Source organism: Miniopterus schreibersii (assembly GCF_964146895.1).
Source record: "Miniopterus schreibersii genome assembly, chromosome: 1".
NCBI classification, from domain to species: domain Eukaryota; kingdom Metazoa; phylum Chordata; class Mammalia; order Chiroptera; family Miniopteridae; genus Miniopterus; species Miniopterus schreibersii.
In genome coordinates this window covers 2203257-2218167 of record NC_138101.1, presented here as the reverse complement: position 1 = coordinate 2218167, position 14911 = coordinate 2203257, and the positions used below count along the sequence as shown (strand labels likewise).

The following is a 14911-nucleotide window of genomic DNA, read 5'->3' as shown; positions in this document are numbered from 1 at the left end:
GTGGGACATCTAGGGAGCAGGACCCAAGAGGAGGAGGCTGAGGTTGGAAGTTGGACCAGTGGCCACAGAACCAGACTTGTTTCCGCACAAGCCTGTTGGAAACGGGATCTGCCCCTGCATTACCTTCCTGTTATCCTGGTCGAAACTCCCGTCCTCCCCATCCAGTCGCCTCGAGGCTGGAAGGGAAACATTGATTTGTCAGGGCAACACGCCATTTATTCCGGGTTCTCACGGTGCAGCCCCAACTCCATGATCATGCTCAAAACCGGAAAATCATCAAAGATGAGGCCACCAGCGCGAGTGCCTTTGAAGGGGAGAGGAGCCAGGCGAGCCGAAGAAGGCTTGGCAGGAGCCGGGCATGGGAGTGGCCATGGGCCCATGCACGAGACAGTCCTTAAAACCAAGCCCAGCCAGTGTAGCTCAGTGGTTGAGCATCAACCTGTGAACCAGGAGGTCCAGGTTCGATTCCCGGTCAGGGCACATGCCCAGGTCGCGGGCTCGATTCCCAGCAGGGAGCGTGCAGGAGGCAGCCGATCAATGACTTTCTTATCATTGATGTTTCTATCTCTCCCTCTCCCTTCCTCTCTGAAACCAATAAAAACATACTTTAAAAAAATCTACTAATAAAACATATTGACCTTGTACAGATTCTGATTCAAACAAAACTTTGAAAAACAAAAACAAACAAGCGAAAAACCAAGAGCAGGCACGTGATGCGAGGCCTAATGAAAATTCCAGCCGAGCCCCCCACACCAAGACTGGCCCTGCCTGTAGATGCAGCCAACTGGCACCCTGACCAACACACTTCCAAGCCCCCAAGTCTAACTTCAAAGTGGGAGGAGGCCGCACTCGGCCAGCCCGTCCTGCGTGGGACTCAGCGGGGTGCCTCAGGGGTGTTGCTGCTCTGTCCACACAGCCCGCTTCCCAGATCAGGGGCCCGAGGCTCAGAGCAATGTCCTGCCTTTCTCAAGGTCGTGGATGGGTGGGCGGCAGAGGCTGACCTTTGAACCCTGGCGGTTTGACTCCCGGGTCCTTCCTCTGACTACCCTACGCACTGCTGGCCGCCCACAAGTCACCGGAAACAGTCCATGAAAGGCAGTGATGTGGCCACAACAGACACCCACAGGGGACCGCGTGGGACAGGGCAAGCACGTTTCCTTCCCAACAACGCTCCGTGGAGCTGGGTCACGTCTGTGTTCCCAACTGGCCACTTTTTTTTAAATGTTTTTATTGATCTTGAAGAAACATCGATCGGCTGCCTCCTGCACGTCCCCCACTGGGGACTGAGCCCGCAACCCGGGCATGTGTCCTGACCGGGAATTAAACCGAGACCTTCGGGTGCATAGGTCAGCTGGGTTCCACGGGCCTTTAGGGGGGTTGTCGCCCAGCTGGACTGATGTGATCTCCTACCAAGTCTGATCCAATAAGACAGCATCCAGTTCAGTCCGTAAAGACCCATCCCGGGCACCTCGTACTAAAACGCCGACCCCTGCCCAGCCGGTGTGGTTCAGTGGTTGAGTGTTGACCTAGGATCCAGGAGATCGAGGTTCGATTCCCGGTCAGGGCACATGCCCAGGTTGTGGGCTTGATCCCGAGCGGGGGGCATGCAGGAGGCAGCCGATCAATGACTCTCTCATTATTGATGTTTCTGTCTCTCTCTCCCTCTCCCTTCTGCTCTCTGAAATCAATAAAAGCATATTTTAAAATAAATATATAAATAAAAATAAAATGCCGACCCCATGCACGGAGCAATAAAAGAAAAACCCCGGGGCCTTCCCACCCGCCACAGAGACCACGGCCGCCGCAAGGACACGCCAGGGGGCTCCTTACCTGCCGCCCGCCGAAGGCTCGGACCTTCTAGCCTTTTGGAGCAGCCTGCCTCGTGCACCACCAAGGACAAGACTGACATCAGGCCCGAGAGCTGGGACACTGGGGACTGGGCTACGGGACCTTGACAAGATAAGGCCACAGGTGAAGACCGTTCTGGACACCCTAAGATCCGCTACCCCCGACGGCTACCTGTTTCTCCTCCCGGGAGAGACAGCGATTCTCAGCGTGAAAATAAAAAGCCCTCTCTGCAAAAAGAGGCAAATTAACAAGGAGCCCGCGCAGGAGCTGGGTGATGGAGGGAGGCAGAGGGAGGGGGCAGGCTGCCCAGAGGGGGACGCATGCCAATCCGTTGGGCTCTCCTGTTGCCCAGACAACAGCCCTCGGGAGTGCAACCCTGGAGGGCCTGGCCATACATCAGCCACGACTCTTGGTGGCTGCCCGGCAAGCCCCAGGGACAACCAGGCCAGCGCAGAGGCCCCCAGAGGGACAGCCATACTCAGGGTCATGTGCAAGTGGGGAAACCACCGAGGGCCCTTTGGGATGCAAAATCCCATCCCTCAGAGTTCAGGCCGAAGTGCGACAGGCCACCCAGCCACAGGCCACCCTGGGTCCGAGGACTTCACACAGCCGAGGACAGCAGGTGGGGCCAGACTTCTAGACCCAGGGCTCAAAACAGCCCACGGTCTGTGAGGGGGACTCCACCAAGATTTACAAACTCAGCCAACTCCTAAACAGCCTCAAACCATCGCCTCGAACCTGCAGCCCGTCTGCCAGCCCGCACATCCCACGGCAGCCCCCTGGGAAAGGGGAGCCCGGACAGGAGACACGGGAGCCCTCTGGCACTCAGCATCGTTTGCAGCCTGCTCCTTACAGCTCCGAGCCTCAGTTTCCTGATCTGTAAAGTGGGCAGATGGCGCCCGCCCCTCTGAGCTGTGAGGAGCCCATGAGAACATGTGGACACCGTGACATGCAGGGGGTTCGAGCTTGAAGGCTTAGGAGTAATCCAGAGGCCAACTCTGGCGAATTTGTGGCAGGCTGGCTGCTTCCGTGTCAGGAAGGGACAGGGCCCCTCAGAGGACAGAGGGGTCCAGGCGGGTGCGCCTTCCCTTTCTCACAAGGCAGCTCCTGCTGAGCCTGGGAGGCATCTGCCCCGGGGACCCTCTCGGGAAAGGCCGACGTCCACTGTGTGTCCCTCAGGAACCTGTGTGGGTGGCATCCTGATGACAGCGGGGTCTCTAACTTTCTTTCTGGATGCAGGGCCTGCCTTCCCTTTTTTCCATCCCAAGAGGACCCCAAAACCAAAACAAGACTCAACCCCACTCCCCAGGTATCCTAGGGGCACACAAGACATGATTCACCCTGTTTTAAACCAGGGGCCACATAAACAGCCGTGATGTATGACACACGGGGTCCCCTCTACTGTCCGGTCTGGGGGAGGCTCTGAAAGGAGAGAGGGTGGGATTGACACCCCTCAGGGTCCATCGGTCGGCAGCTGGAGGTGATGAGACAACGCCCGCCTCCTGGGAAGCTGGGGAGGCGTTCATGTTGCTCTTGAATTCATTTTTGTAAAATTCATTTTAAAGAGGAGAGGGAGGGAGAGGGAGAGACAGACGCATTGATGGGGGAAACATCAATCAGCTGCCTCCTGCACGCCCCCTACTGGGGATCGAGCCAGAAATCGGGCATGTCCTCTGACGGAGAATCGAACCCGCGACCTTTCAGTGCATGGGACAGCGCCCAACCAACCGAGCCACTGAGCCACACCAGCCAGGGCCTCTTGAATCTTTTCTTTTAAATTTATTTTTAAAATATATCTTTATTGATTTCAGAGAGAGGAAAGGAGAGGGAGAGATAGAAACATCAATGATGAGAGTCATTGATCGGCTGCCTCCTGCACGCCCCCAACTGGGGATCTAGCCCGCAACCCGGGCCTGTGCCCTGACCGGGAATCGAACCCCGATCTCCTGGATCCTAGGTCGATGCTCACCCGCTGAGCCATGCTGAATCATTTTAAACCTGAGGCTCTTGAATCATTTTAAACCATCTAAACACCGGGCCCAGCTTCACCCCACTGAGGGGCTGGGCCACCAGAAGTCTGCTCAGGGTCGGTGCAGCCTCACTCTAACCTCCTTGGGACCGGAAAGCGAGCGAGGTGGCCTTGAACCAACTGTCCAGCGGAGACGGGCTCTGGGGGGGGGGGGGGGCGGTGCTCTCACCCGTGGCAGCCTCACAACGTGGCTGCAAGTGCCTGGAGCTCAAGAGAACATCAGAAACATGCCCCGAGGCACCGGAGCTCCTGGCCCCTGGGTGGTATACGCCCCCCTGGGGAGGCCCGGCTGCTCCCCCCACAGCCTGTCCTATGGCGACCACTCCCCATCTGCTCCTGTCTGCCCGGGGGGGGTCTCCCCTTTTGAAAACGCCCGATCATTCCCTTTTTCTTCCTTTCTTCTATTTCTTACTCTTTTGCTCAAAAAGCCATTAAATCATAACCAAGCCGAGCTGAAATTGATGTAGTACAAAAAAATACCGCTCGGCCCTACATGCTGTAAAATGAGGGCTAGAGGGTCAGGGGTCAGGGGTCAGGGGCCAGGCAGACCTGAGTAGGGACCTCAGCTTGGCCACTGACTGGTCACTTCGCCGCCGGGCCTCAGAGAGCCAGGGGGGACGAGCTATTGTGTGCCGGGCGTGCAGCGCGTGGCGGTGATGCCTTCCGTGGCAGCCCCGTGAGCGCGTCATCTCGTCCCCAGCACCGTCGCCCCCACCCCGCCCGTTGGCCTGGGGGAAGGAGACAGGACCATCAGGAAAGAGGGATGCTAATTTTTTTAAAAAAAACTTTGGATGAGTTGGGTCTGGAGAGTTGACAAGTAAACAAACACATCAATTAAAAACCATCACGTTTTAGCTCGTTGACTGTACTATCGTAAACTAATTAAATGTCCCAGGAGCTCCACAGCATCACCCCGAGTGTGTCTCCGGAGTTTGGAAAGTGAAGCGATGGCTTCTCCAGCCCTAGTCCTGCTCCTCCGTCCCCGAGAGGCGACCGGCTGGTCCGTCGGCTGAGACTGGGGCGGGTCTCGGAGGCCTTACGCGCACACACAGGGTCACACACCTGCCTGCACGCTCAGCGCACGCTTCGGCCAGGGTGCACTCCGATGGGGTGGGACGTCCCGCAAAACCCAAACATCTGCATGCACTGGCGTCAAACGCGCGCAATACACCTGCTACTTCCCGAGGCTCGGCTGAGCGCGGGTGGAGGAAAGTCCACGGCAACCACATGCTGACCCCATTTACACTCGAGCAGGCGCCGTATGAAATTTATCTCACAAAGCAATCAACAGGCCCAAATTCTGGGGGCTTCCAAGGAATCTGGTCTGTGCTCAGGGTTCGGTCAAACGGGCGTTCACTTCCTTTGGGTGGCAGAGGCTTTTGGATGAACGACCCAGAGGATCACCGGTGACCCTGCCCTCCCCCCACGCCTCAGCTCAGGCTCTGGCGTGGGTCTGGCCGGCCTGCACCGCCGAGCAACTCCGCGCCCTCACTTACTGCCCCCCACCCCCCCCGCCAAGGGGCCGGCCCCTCCACGCTGTGCAAACGGCAGGTCTGAGGCCAGCACAGCCAGGTTAGCGACCCCGCTTCCAGGTCGAGACCACGGGCGGCATGATGGGAGGACTGCGCTCCCTCAGCTGGGCCTCAGTTTCCCCACATGCACACGCAGGGGCCCGTCCCGCTGACCCCCGGGAAGATCTGGGCTCTGAGCTTCCCTGGCTGGGAGGCAACGGTAACTGTCACCGCCCCCCGGAAACCCTTTTCCTGGGAAGAGAAAAACACACCAAGCACGGGGCCGGCTGCCGTCCAGGGGAACACGAAACACGTGTTTGCATGAAACACAGGCCTGCTGGGGAGCCAGAGAGCACGCGTGCGCCAGGCTCCACCGGGAGGACCCGGCCGGGTGTCAGGGCGGGACGTGGCTGTGTCCTGGCCGCGCCTGAGCAAGAACTTCAGGTGCAGGGACTCCCCTGCCCATCTCCCTGGCGACTTGGTAACAACCCCCCACAGGCGCACAGCCCTTCAGTGTTTGGGGCGTGTCCACGCTCATTACACCACCACAAGCAGCCTGTGGAGAGGGCAGGATGGAGGGGGACATCCCATTTTGCAGATGAGGAAACAGAGGCTCAGAAGGGCGATGCCCCAAGTCCCCCAGAAATTCCGCAAAGACAGAGGGACACATTGAGCCTCCTGCCTCCTGCCTCCTGCTCCACAGCCCAGCCACCTGCTCCCTGTGCACCTGCCCCAGCAGGCTCAGGTGGAGGGGCAGTGGGTGGTCACCTCGGAGAGGGAGGCCGGGGGCCAGAGGACACTGTCGCCATTAAACACCTCCAGCCCCTACCTGCTGACGCGCGACGTCCCTCTCACGGAGGCTCAGCCGCCCATCGCTCATCAGCAATGCTCACAGCGCAGGCCCTAAGCTCCCACGCGGGGATGACCGACCGACCCTGCTTTGTTCTGTTTCCCACAGGCGGGGCGGGCTCAGGCTAGGGCCCCAGATGCCGCCTCTGTCCCTCGCCACCTCTGTCCCTCGCCACCTTGGCTGCGGTTAGTCTGGCTGCTTCTCTCCAAGTAGCAAACTCAAGCCACCGGATCCAGCTCTCAGCCTGACGCCCACCCCGAGCCCGGCCGACGTGCATCGGCCTCAGGTTTCCAGCACACAGAGGGGCCCTTGCTCAGACCTCCCTTCACCGGACTTTACGGAGAGGCCCCTCCTCCGGGGCCCGCGGTGAATTTGCCTTTAATATTCAGGCTGCCCGGCCTCTGTGGGGTGGGGGCCCCATCAGGCATCCACGCAACCAGAGCAAGGGCCCAGAGCACAGGGACAGACAGGCAGGCATGCGGGGGCAGGCGCGGAGAGACCGACTGTACCATGCTGTTTGTAGATGGGGGGTTTCCTATAGATGTTATCTTTGACGCCAGTGTCTGGGAAAGAAGAGAGAAAAGAGAAAAAGGAGAGAAAGCAGGGTCAGCGAGCAACCAGTGATGCTTCCACCTACCGATTTCTCGTCAGCACCCGCCAGTCACTGACTCAGAACCTCCAGAGGGGACCCGGGTCCCCACGGACAGCTGACACCCGAACCCCAGCCAGCCCGGGCGTCCCACCCCCCACGGGAAGGGGCAGAGGGAGCGGGTGGCCGCCAGAGACGCGGGGCCCCCCACGGGCCCAGGCAGCCGCTTCTCTCCAGCCCAATCCCAGGAGGGCGGAGAGTCTCCCTGTTGTTTGTGGGCCTTTAGGAGAAACAGGAAACTTGGGGCTGTGCAAACCCATTTGCTGATTTTTTAAAGCATCTCAGAATTGGTGGGGGGAAGGGGCCTGGGGATCACCCAGCGCCCGCGGAGGCGAGGCAGGCCCGGGCGCGTCGTGCCTACCTGGGACATGGAAATGGCGAGGAGCCTGCTGGTAGGTGGGTGGGGGAGGCTTGCTATCGGACAGCACCGAGAGGCTGGGGGTGCTCCGGCCGCTTTCACTGCCTCCAGGCCGAAGAGCAGAGGCAGCAGGCAGGCGGGGGAGGGAAGCAAAGCAGAGTATTTCAAGCGCCGAAGCTCATCCCCCGTGAGCCCCGTGCCCCTGCCCGCCGGGCCACCCAGCCCCTGCCCGGGGGAGGGAGCGCGGCCCCCACCGACGTTTCCACAGTGAGCCCCCAACTTGTTAATCCAACCTCGCGTCCCCCCTCCACTGGCCCCGTGGCGAAGGGACAGTGGCTCGAGGGCTGAGAGCCAGCCAGTGGGCGTCTAGTTAGCAGGAAGGCTGGCCGGGCGGCTAGGCAGGGCCCCGCTCTCCTCGGGGTGCTGCTCTGCGCAAAGGGACCCCCTTCCTAAGTATCTTTCTTTTTCTTTTAAAATAGCAATTTAGCAACCAATAAAGACATTTTCTTTTCTTTTTGAAAAAATATATCTTTATTGATTTCAGAGAGAGGGAGGGAGAGCGAGAGAGAGAGAAACATCAACGATGAGAGTCACAGATCGGCTGCCTCCTGCACGCCCCCTGCTGGGGATCGAGCCCAAACCCGGGCATGTGCCCTGGCCGGGAATCGAACCCTGATCTCCTGGATCCTAGGTCTATGCTCAGCTGCTGAGCCAGGCCCGGCCGGGCCTGAGTATCTTTGTGTAAAAAGATGTTGCTTTCTTTAGAGAAGCCACACGTTAGCAGTGACAAAGGATTAAAGTGCTGGACTTCATCAGAGTCCGTCCTCAGAGCCGCGGGGTGGAAATTCACTAGCTACGGCCGGAACGAGCCGAAGCCGGCATCCATCAGCCGCCACGTTCCAAAGTGAGTTTCTGGCAAATTAAACGGAAAGAATCCCGATTCTGGCTCTGATCCCTCCTCCCATCTGGATTTGTAATTTCTGTTTTGCGAACCAGGTTGGATTATCAAGTCACAGACGTGGACGGCCGAGGTCCCCAGGAGAGCCCCCCACACCCATGTTTGAGGAATGACGTAATACACAGAACGCAATGGCATCAGACACCGTGGATGGCAAGGTGAGGCTCATTTCGGAAGACACTCATAGGGGACAACGTGCGACCTCTCCCATTGGCCTCAGGACACCCGCCACCACACCCGATGGCATCGTGGCACAGGGCAGGGCCACTGTGACTCCAGACACCCCCTGGCTTTGAGCAGCTACAGATGTTCGAAGCCGCGGCACCCCGAGGTGACGAGGCCACGCTTTAACGGCAGGCGGCACTGTGTGGACCTGGAGGTGGCCGGCCAGGGACCGTATAGCGGCTGCCAAGGAAGGGGCCGGCTCAGGGAGAGCTCCTGCCTGGATGGGGGGGCTGGGGCCCAGGGGGCTCCAGCAGGCCACACCCAGAGCCTCCCACTCCAGGCTGAGACCACAAAGGGGGCTGCTGACCAGCTTCGAGCATCTTCCTGTGCCTGGGTGCCAATGTCACCTGTAGGCGCTGATGGGACTTTGGGTAGACGACTGTCCACCCCCCTTCAGGGCTGCCGCCCCCCAGCACAGCAGGGAGCCTCCCAGAGCTTCCTGCCGGTCTGGGCTCCTGCACCGCTGGGGGGGAGCAGGGGTCTCCAGCCCGTGCCGAGCACCCGGGGAGACGACACCCGATGCCCTACAACTGTGGCCGTGGCTCACCCATTCCCAAGGGCTTTACCAATCTCACCTGCTCGGACTCTAGAGCAGTGAGGGCAACTCCCCGGGGTGTCCTCACCGAGCTGGGTGTGCTCTTGGCACAGCCTGTGGAATCTGGGAGGCCTCAAAGGGCTCGTTTCTCCCTGCCTAGAATTCATAGGCCCTCATCCACCATCCTGCCCAGGCCACAGCCTCTAACATGTCACAGGTCTCCTGTCCCCCAGCCCCCAGGCCCCCAGTGCAGTGTCCTCCTAGGTCACAGCACGATTCTGTGTGCACATTTACCTAAGGAGGTCCCAGCTTCCACCAGGTGCTCCGGGGGCCCAGACCCAGAGGCAGCTGAGGACACAGACATGGTGGCCCCACTGGTCCATGACGCCCACCTCCCACCTGCCCTCGAGGGGCTCCTACATAGTCATCACACTCACGATCTTGGTCCCAGCCCAAGACGCCTCTGCTCACTTCCTTTCCTCCTCGCCTGCCCTCCTCCCCACATACTTCCCTGGAACCCTCTTTCCAGCCCTCCCCACGTGTCCAGACCTCTCCTGGGTCAAGGCTCAGGGGCAAGGCCTTCTTGGGGGACACAGCCCACTGCTGACCATCCCCTCCCCTGCCTGTTCACTGTGTTGCCTCATGGTAATAAAACGCTGACCGCTCACGCTGACCCTGCCCAGGCCACTTGGAGCGCCACGCCCACGCCAGCTCTGAGAACATCCACCGTGGGGCACATGTCACCGTAGCCACACTCTAGGGGAGGGACGGGATCCTGGTGAGGCTCTGGCTACTGCTCTGGGACCAGCTTCTTCCACAGGCCTTAGCGGTAAAAGTCCCACACTGCTGACGTCACTGCGGATATGAGAAAACCAGAGGATCCTGGCTGTGGTGACCTGGGGAAGGCATGGAGTCCCTTCCGACGAGGCCCGTGGCTTCTGCTGGAGGTGGCTCAGGACCGAGGCAGATTCTGACACCTGCTGGGGACGGTCCTCCCGCGAGAAGGTAGAGATGCCGGGAGCATGCCTGCTGGCGGACATGGAGCCCCAGCCTTCGAAAAGCCACCGTCTTCTTTTAGCTTAAGCCAGTGACTTATTTTAGAGCATTCTGGGCGGTACAGAGAGTTCCTGCGATGTGCACCCCGGGCCCCCGCAGTTACTCTGTTACCACGCGTATCACCGCAGCGGGTACGCAAACGCCACATTTACTCGGGGTTCACCCGTTTTTATCTAACGATCTCTTTCTGTCCCAGGGCCCCCCAGGACACCACTGTACATCCAGCCGTCACATCTCCTCGGGCCCCTCTGACCGTGGCAGTTCCTTAGACTCTCCTGTTCTTCACGACCTTGGCCGTTCTGAGAAGTCCCGTCAGGTGTCCTGTTAAATGTCCCGCAGTTGGGGCTTGTCTGATGTTTTTATCAGATTAGACGGAGGTCGTGGTTCTCGGGAGGAAGACCACAGAGAAGTGGCCTCTCTCCCCATTGGATCAAGGGCACATGACGTCCCATGACCCGTCACTGTGATGTGGACCCAGGTCCCCTGCCCGAGGGTGTGGTGGCAGCCAGGTTTCTCCACTGTATGGCTCTTTTCTCCGCCAGGCCACACCGTCCTCTTAGGGAGGGAGTCGCTGAGCACAGCCACGCCTGAGGAGGCTTCCCCAAGAGTGGGGTGGAGGCGGGCACCCTGGGCGCAGCTGGGGTGGAGGCGGGTGCCCTGGGCACAGCTGGGGCGGAGGCGGGCGCCCTGGGCACAGCTGGCTACCAGAGCCCCCACAGGCTGGGATGCACCGGAGCCCATGGACTGAATGAGAGGTGCCACGGAGAAGAGGACTGGGTCCTTGGCTGTGGCCTCAAAGGGGGTCCAGGACCCGCAGTGGACATGACCCTGGAATGAGGGCCCAGCTATGGGCTCTGCCCCATGGAGCTCTGGGATCTGGGGGCAGCGCCATTTCTCTGAGCCTCAGTCTCCTCCAGGGTGAGTTCTGGAAAGAGGCCGGGCACTCCCGAAGTCACGGCCAGCCCTGGAAGTCTGGCAGGGGACAGAACCACGAGGGCTGGGCTCTCCCACATCCTGCAGCAGACAGGAGAGTGGGGCTTCATCTGATTCCTGAACAAAGGGAACCCGTGGCCTGAATGGCCAGGAGGGAGTCAGGCAGAGACCAGCATCAAAGTCAACAGGACCATAGGGGGCCAGTGCCTGTGCCCACGGGCACTGGGCCCTCTGCCCCGGGATGCCCTCAAATGAGCTATAATGCAGACAGTTTCCAAACCGAATTTTGGTGGGCGGCGGGGGACAGGGCTTTCCCCCCAGGGGTGGCAGGAGGCCCTGCTGCTCCCGCCAAGGAGAGTGGGCTGTCTCTCTCTCTGCCTCCTTCCCCAGCCCCCTCTCACGTGGCTGTGGATGGGGTACTGCAGGCAGGGCCACTGCCCATGGGGCTGCCCTTGGCCAAAGCCCCATCCTGGCCTTTCCTCACCCTGGAGTGGTAAGAACTCGAGGGTGGAGACTCAGAGAGGGGCAGAGGAGGGGTGGCCCCAGCAGGACAGAGGGCTTCCCAGGCAGTCAGTGCAGCTCACACGGGCCACCGGGGAGCTAGGCTAGAGCAGCCAGGACAGCAAGAGTCCCGTGGCCCCAGCTGGAACAGCCCCACGCACAGAAGGGCATTGCCAGGCGGAGGGAAGCTGCAGGTGGGGCCTCTGACATCGGGCAAAGGAACAGCTCGATGGTTCATGGCGAGTCTCTGTCCACCTCCGGGGAAGACCATACACTCGCATGCCCACGTATGTACAGCGGGTCCTGCCACTGCTGTCCCACTCACAAAATGTGCCATTTGGGGCTTTGCTACTTCTCAAGAGGGTCAGTATGTCCAGCAAAGACCACGAGTGGCAGGGACAGGTGCACAAGGGGGACAGTGGTCCCCAGGATCAGGGGTTCCCTTCTCAGTAGACCCAGTGAGGCCACAAAAAGCCAGTAATGATGATGCATCTAAGAGAACCAAGGAGCCCGTCTGATGACCATCAGATGACGGAGTAATCGGCTGAGCCCGCCTGCCTCCTGGTCCCCTTGGGACAGAAGGTTCCTCCTGAGACATCCTAGCAGCTGTGGGGAACGGGAACTTCACTCTGTCTCTCGGGGAATCAGCCAGAACATCACCGCTGCTTCCGCTCATGCCCAAAGTCTCTGTGGCGTATCAGTCAGCTACAGCTGGGTAACAAACACCACAGACTGGGGGGCTTAGGCAACCGACACTTACCCCTCACAGTTCTAGAGGCTGGAAGGCTGGCAGGATGCGGTGTCAGGTGAGAGTTCCCTTCCTGGCTGTGGACAGCCACTCTGTCTCACATGGCCTTTCCTCTGAGCACGTGTAGAGTGACTCAGAGATCTCCTGGTATCTTTCCTCTGCCTATATGGCCATCAATCCTACGGGACTGTGGTCCCACCTTTATGACCTCATGTGATCCCAATAACCTCCCAAAGCCCCTTTTCTGAAGGCAGTCAAAATGGCAGTTAGGGCTTCAACATATGAATTTTGGGGGACACAGTTCAGTCCACAGCATATGGAAACATAGGAGCTCAGCCATTGTCCTAGTGGGATTCATGTACACACCTCCATGTAGGGACGTGGACAGTGGGCAGGTCTGCACCCTGGGAGGAGGCAAGAGTTGGAGCCACACAGGGTGTGCGTCCTGCCCAGGCCACCCTGTGGTCCACTCGGTGTGGACCAGTCACTGCCCTCTCCAGGCCTTAGCCTTTGGTCCTGATATCCGTGGCTAGCAGTCCCTGGGCACCACAGAGCTGACAGGTGGGAAATGAAATGAGATGACAGAGGTCCAAGGGCAAGTGACGGAGAGGTCCTAATCTCTCCCTGCAGCTTTCCACCCCACTCCTCACCGCTCACTCCTTCACATAATGAGGTACCTACGTTGTCCTCCCAGGAACATTCACACGCAACAGACACAAAGCTGGACTCACGAGACACACAGCGTGGAGCACAGGCGTGAAACATGGGGCTCAGGGAAGCCATGCGGCGACACGGACACGGACACACACGTGTGGCAAACGCCTGGCCAGCACCCACAGCCCGCAGCACTGCGCGCCTTACCTCGGAAGTAGGGGATGTAATGATGTCTGAACACGGAGGTAGGGCTTGGGTGTTGGGACAGGGACAGGCAGCTACTGGTACCAACACTCACAGTACCAGCTGCAGGGCAACAGAGAGCAAGTCAGAGTCCGCATGGCATGCTGGCCACAGAGCCACAAAATATTCCTAGGCCCCACCTGCTAGGAACATTTTTGCTTCCTCTCTCCAAGAATGCAGACCTTTTGAAGGGAGCCACCAAATACACTTTCCACCGGTCTGCTCCAGGCTCGGAGTGAGGAAGCCCTGCTCTCTGGGGGACGGGAGTTGCTGGCCCCCTGAGCCCTGCCTGTTGCCCCACCTGGGGGCTCCTTGGGATCAAGGACACAGGTGGAGAGCAGCTGGCTAGGCTGGCGTTTGCGCAGACGGTCACCTGACAATCCCAAGGCCTCGCCAGCCGAGATGCAGGTCTTGGCTCTCTGGGGTTACCACCCGACTGGTAACCCAAAGTATGGTGCTCAGGGGTCAGCGGAGGGGCCCTCAGAGAGCCCAACTGCTCTTCACTCCCCGACTCACTTACTTGCCTGCTCACTCACTCACACACTCATTCATTCACTTGCTCACTCACTCACTCATTCACTTACACTCATTAATTCATTCATTCACTCACTCATTCACTCACTCACTCACTCACTCATTCACTCATTCACTCATTCACTCACTCATTCACTCACTCATTCACTCACTCACTCATTCACTCACTCACTCACTCACTCACTCATTCACTCATTCACTCACTCATTCACTCACTCACTCATTCACTCACTCATTCACTCACTCACTCACTCATTCACTCACTCACTCACTCACTCACTCGTTCACTCACTCATTCACTCACTCACTCACTCACTCACTCACTCATTCACTCACTCACTCACTCACTCACTCGTTCACTCACTCATTCACTCACTCACTCACTCACTCATTCACTCACTCATTCACTCACTCACTCACTCACTCATTCACACAATCACTCACTCACTCATTCACTCACTCATTCACTCACTCATTCACTCACTCACTCATTCATTCACACACTCACTCACTCACTCACTCATTCACTCACTCACTCATTCACTCACTCACTCATTCACTCACTCACTCACTCATTCACTCACTCACTCATTCACTCACTCATTCACTCACTCACTCATTCACTCACTCACTCATTCACTCACTCACTCATTGATTCACTCACTCATTCACTCACTCACTCACTCACTCACTCATTCACACAATCACTCACTCATTCACACACTCATTCATTCACACACTCACTCACTCATTCACACACTCACTCACTCATTCACACACTCACTCACTCATTCACACACTCACTCATTCACTCACTCATTTACACACTCAGTCACTTCACTCATTCATTCATTCATTTACTCATTCATTTATCCACTTTCCAAACCTCTCTTACTGAGTGGGATGTACCAGGCACATTGCAGGGAGCCAATGAAAATAAGTTTGCAAATGAATGAGCTTTGATTTTCCCACAGAGGCTGTGAAAAATAAGAGCTGTAGCCCATGGATGTGGAAATGGCATCATGCAACAGCTGGCCACGGAGGGAGGGGTATGGAAAAAAATCCCTCAGAAAGGCAGGGTCCTTTTTGTGTGTGGAGCGGCCCTGTAGCTTGGACAGGCTGAGGGCGATGAAGAGTTCTAGAAGCTAAGGACAGCATCAGGCAGGGATGGGGTGGGGTAGGGCGGGGTAAAGGGAACTGCCCACGGGGTCTCTCCCTGCTCGGAGCAGCCTGGCAGAGGCCTCTTGCCAACTCTTCCATAGGACTGCTGTCCTTGGGG

At 58.5% G+C, this 14911-nt stretch overlaps 1 protein-coding gene and 1 long non-coding RNA gene across 29 annotated transcripts in view; one reads left to right on the top strand and one right to left on the bottom strand.

Moving 5' to 3' along the window:
• Window positions 1–14911, bottom strand: part of ABLIM2 (actin binding LIM protein family member 2) — a 96626-nt gene that overhangs the window by 22496 nt on the left and 59219 nt on the right. For 16 of the 28 annotated variants that reach the window (XM_081130939.1, XM_081130937.1, XM_081130946.1 and 13 more), the window contains 4 exons: window positions 13063–13161; window positions 7249–7350; window positions 6748–6801; window positions 124–176 (listed from right to left, as the gene is read on the bottom strand). In XM_081130939.1, coding sequence (XP_080987065.1) covers window positions 124–176; window positions 6748–6801; window positions 7249–7350; window positions 13063–13161 — 308 coding nt within the window. Of the gene's footprint in view, window positions 1–123; window positions 177–1830; window positions 1951–6747; window positions 6802–7248; window positions 7351–13062; window positions 13162–14911 lie in introns of all 28 variants that reach the window. The other 12 variants (XM_081130953.1, XM_081130955.1, XM_081130934.1 and 9 more) reach the window with 3 other exon arrangements.
• Window positions 7191–8436, top strand: LOC308554225. Its single transcript, XR_013998369.1, has 3 exons — window positions 7191–7279; window positions 8011–8149; window positions 8242–8436. It is a non-coding gene; the product is annotated as an uncharacterized lncRNA (long non-coding RNA).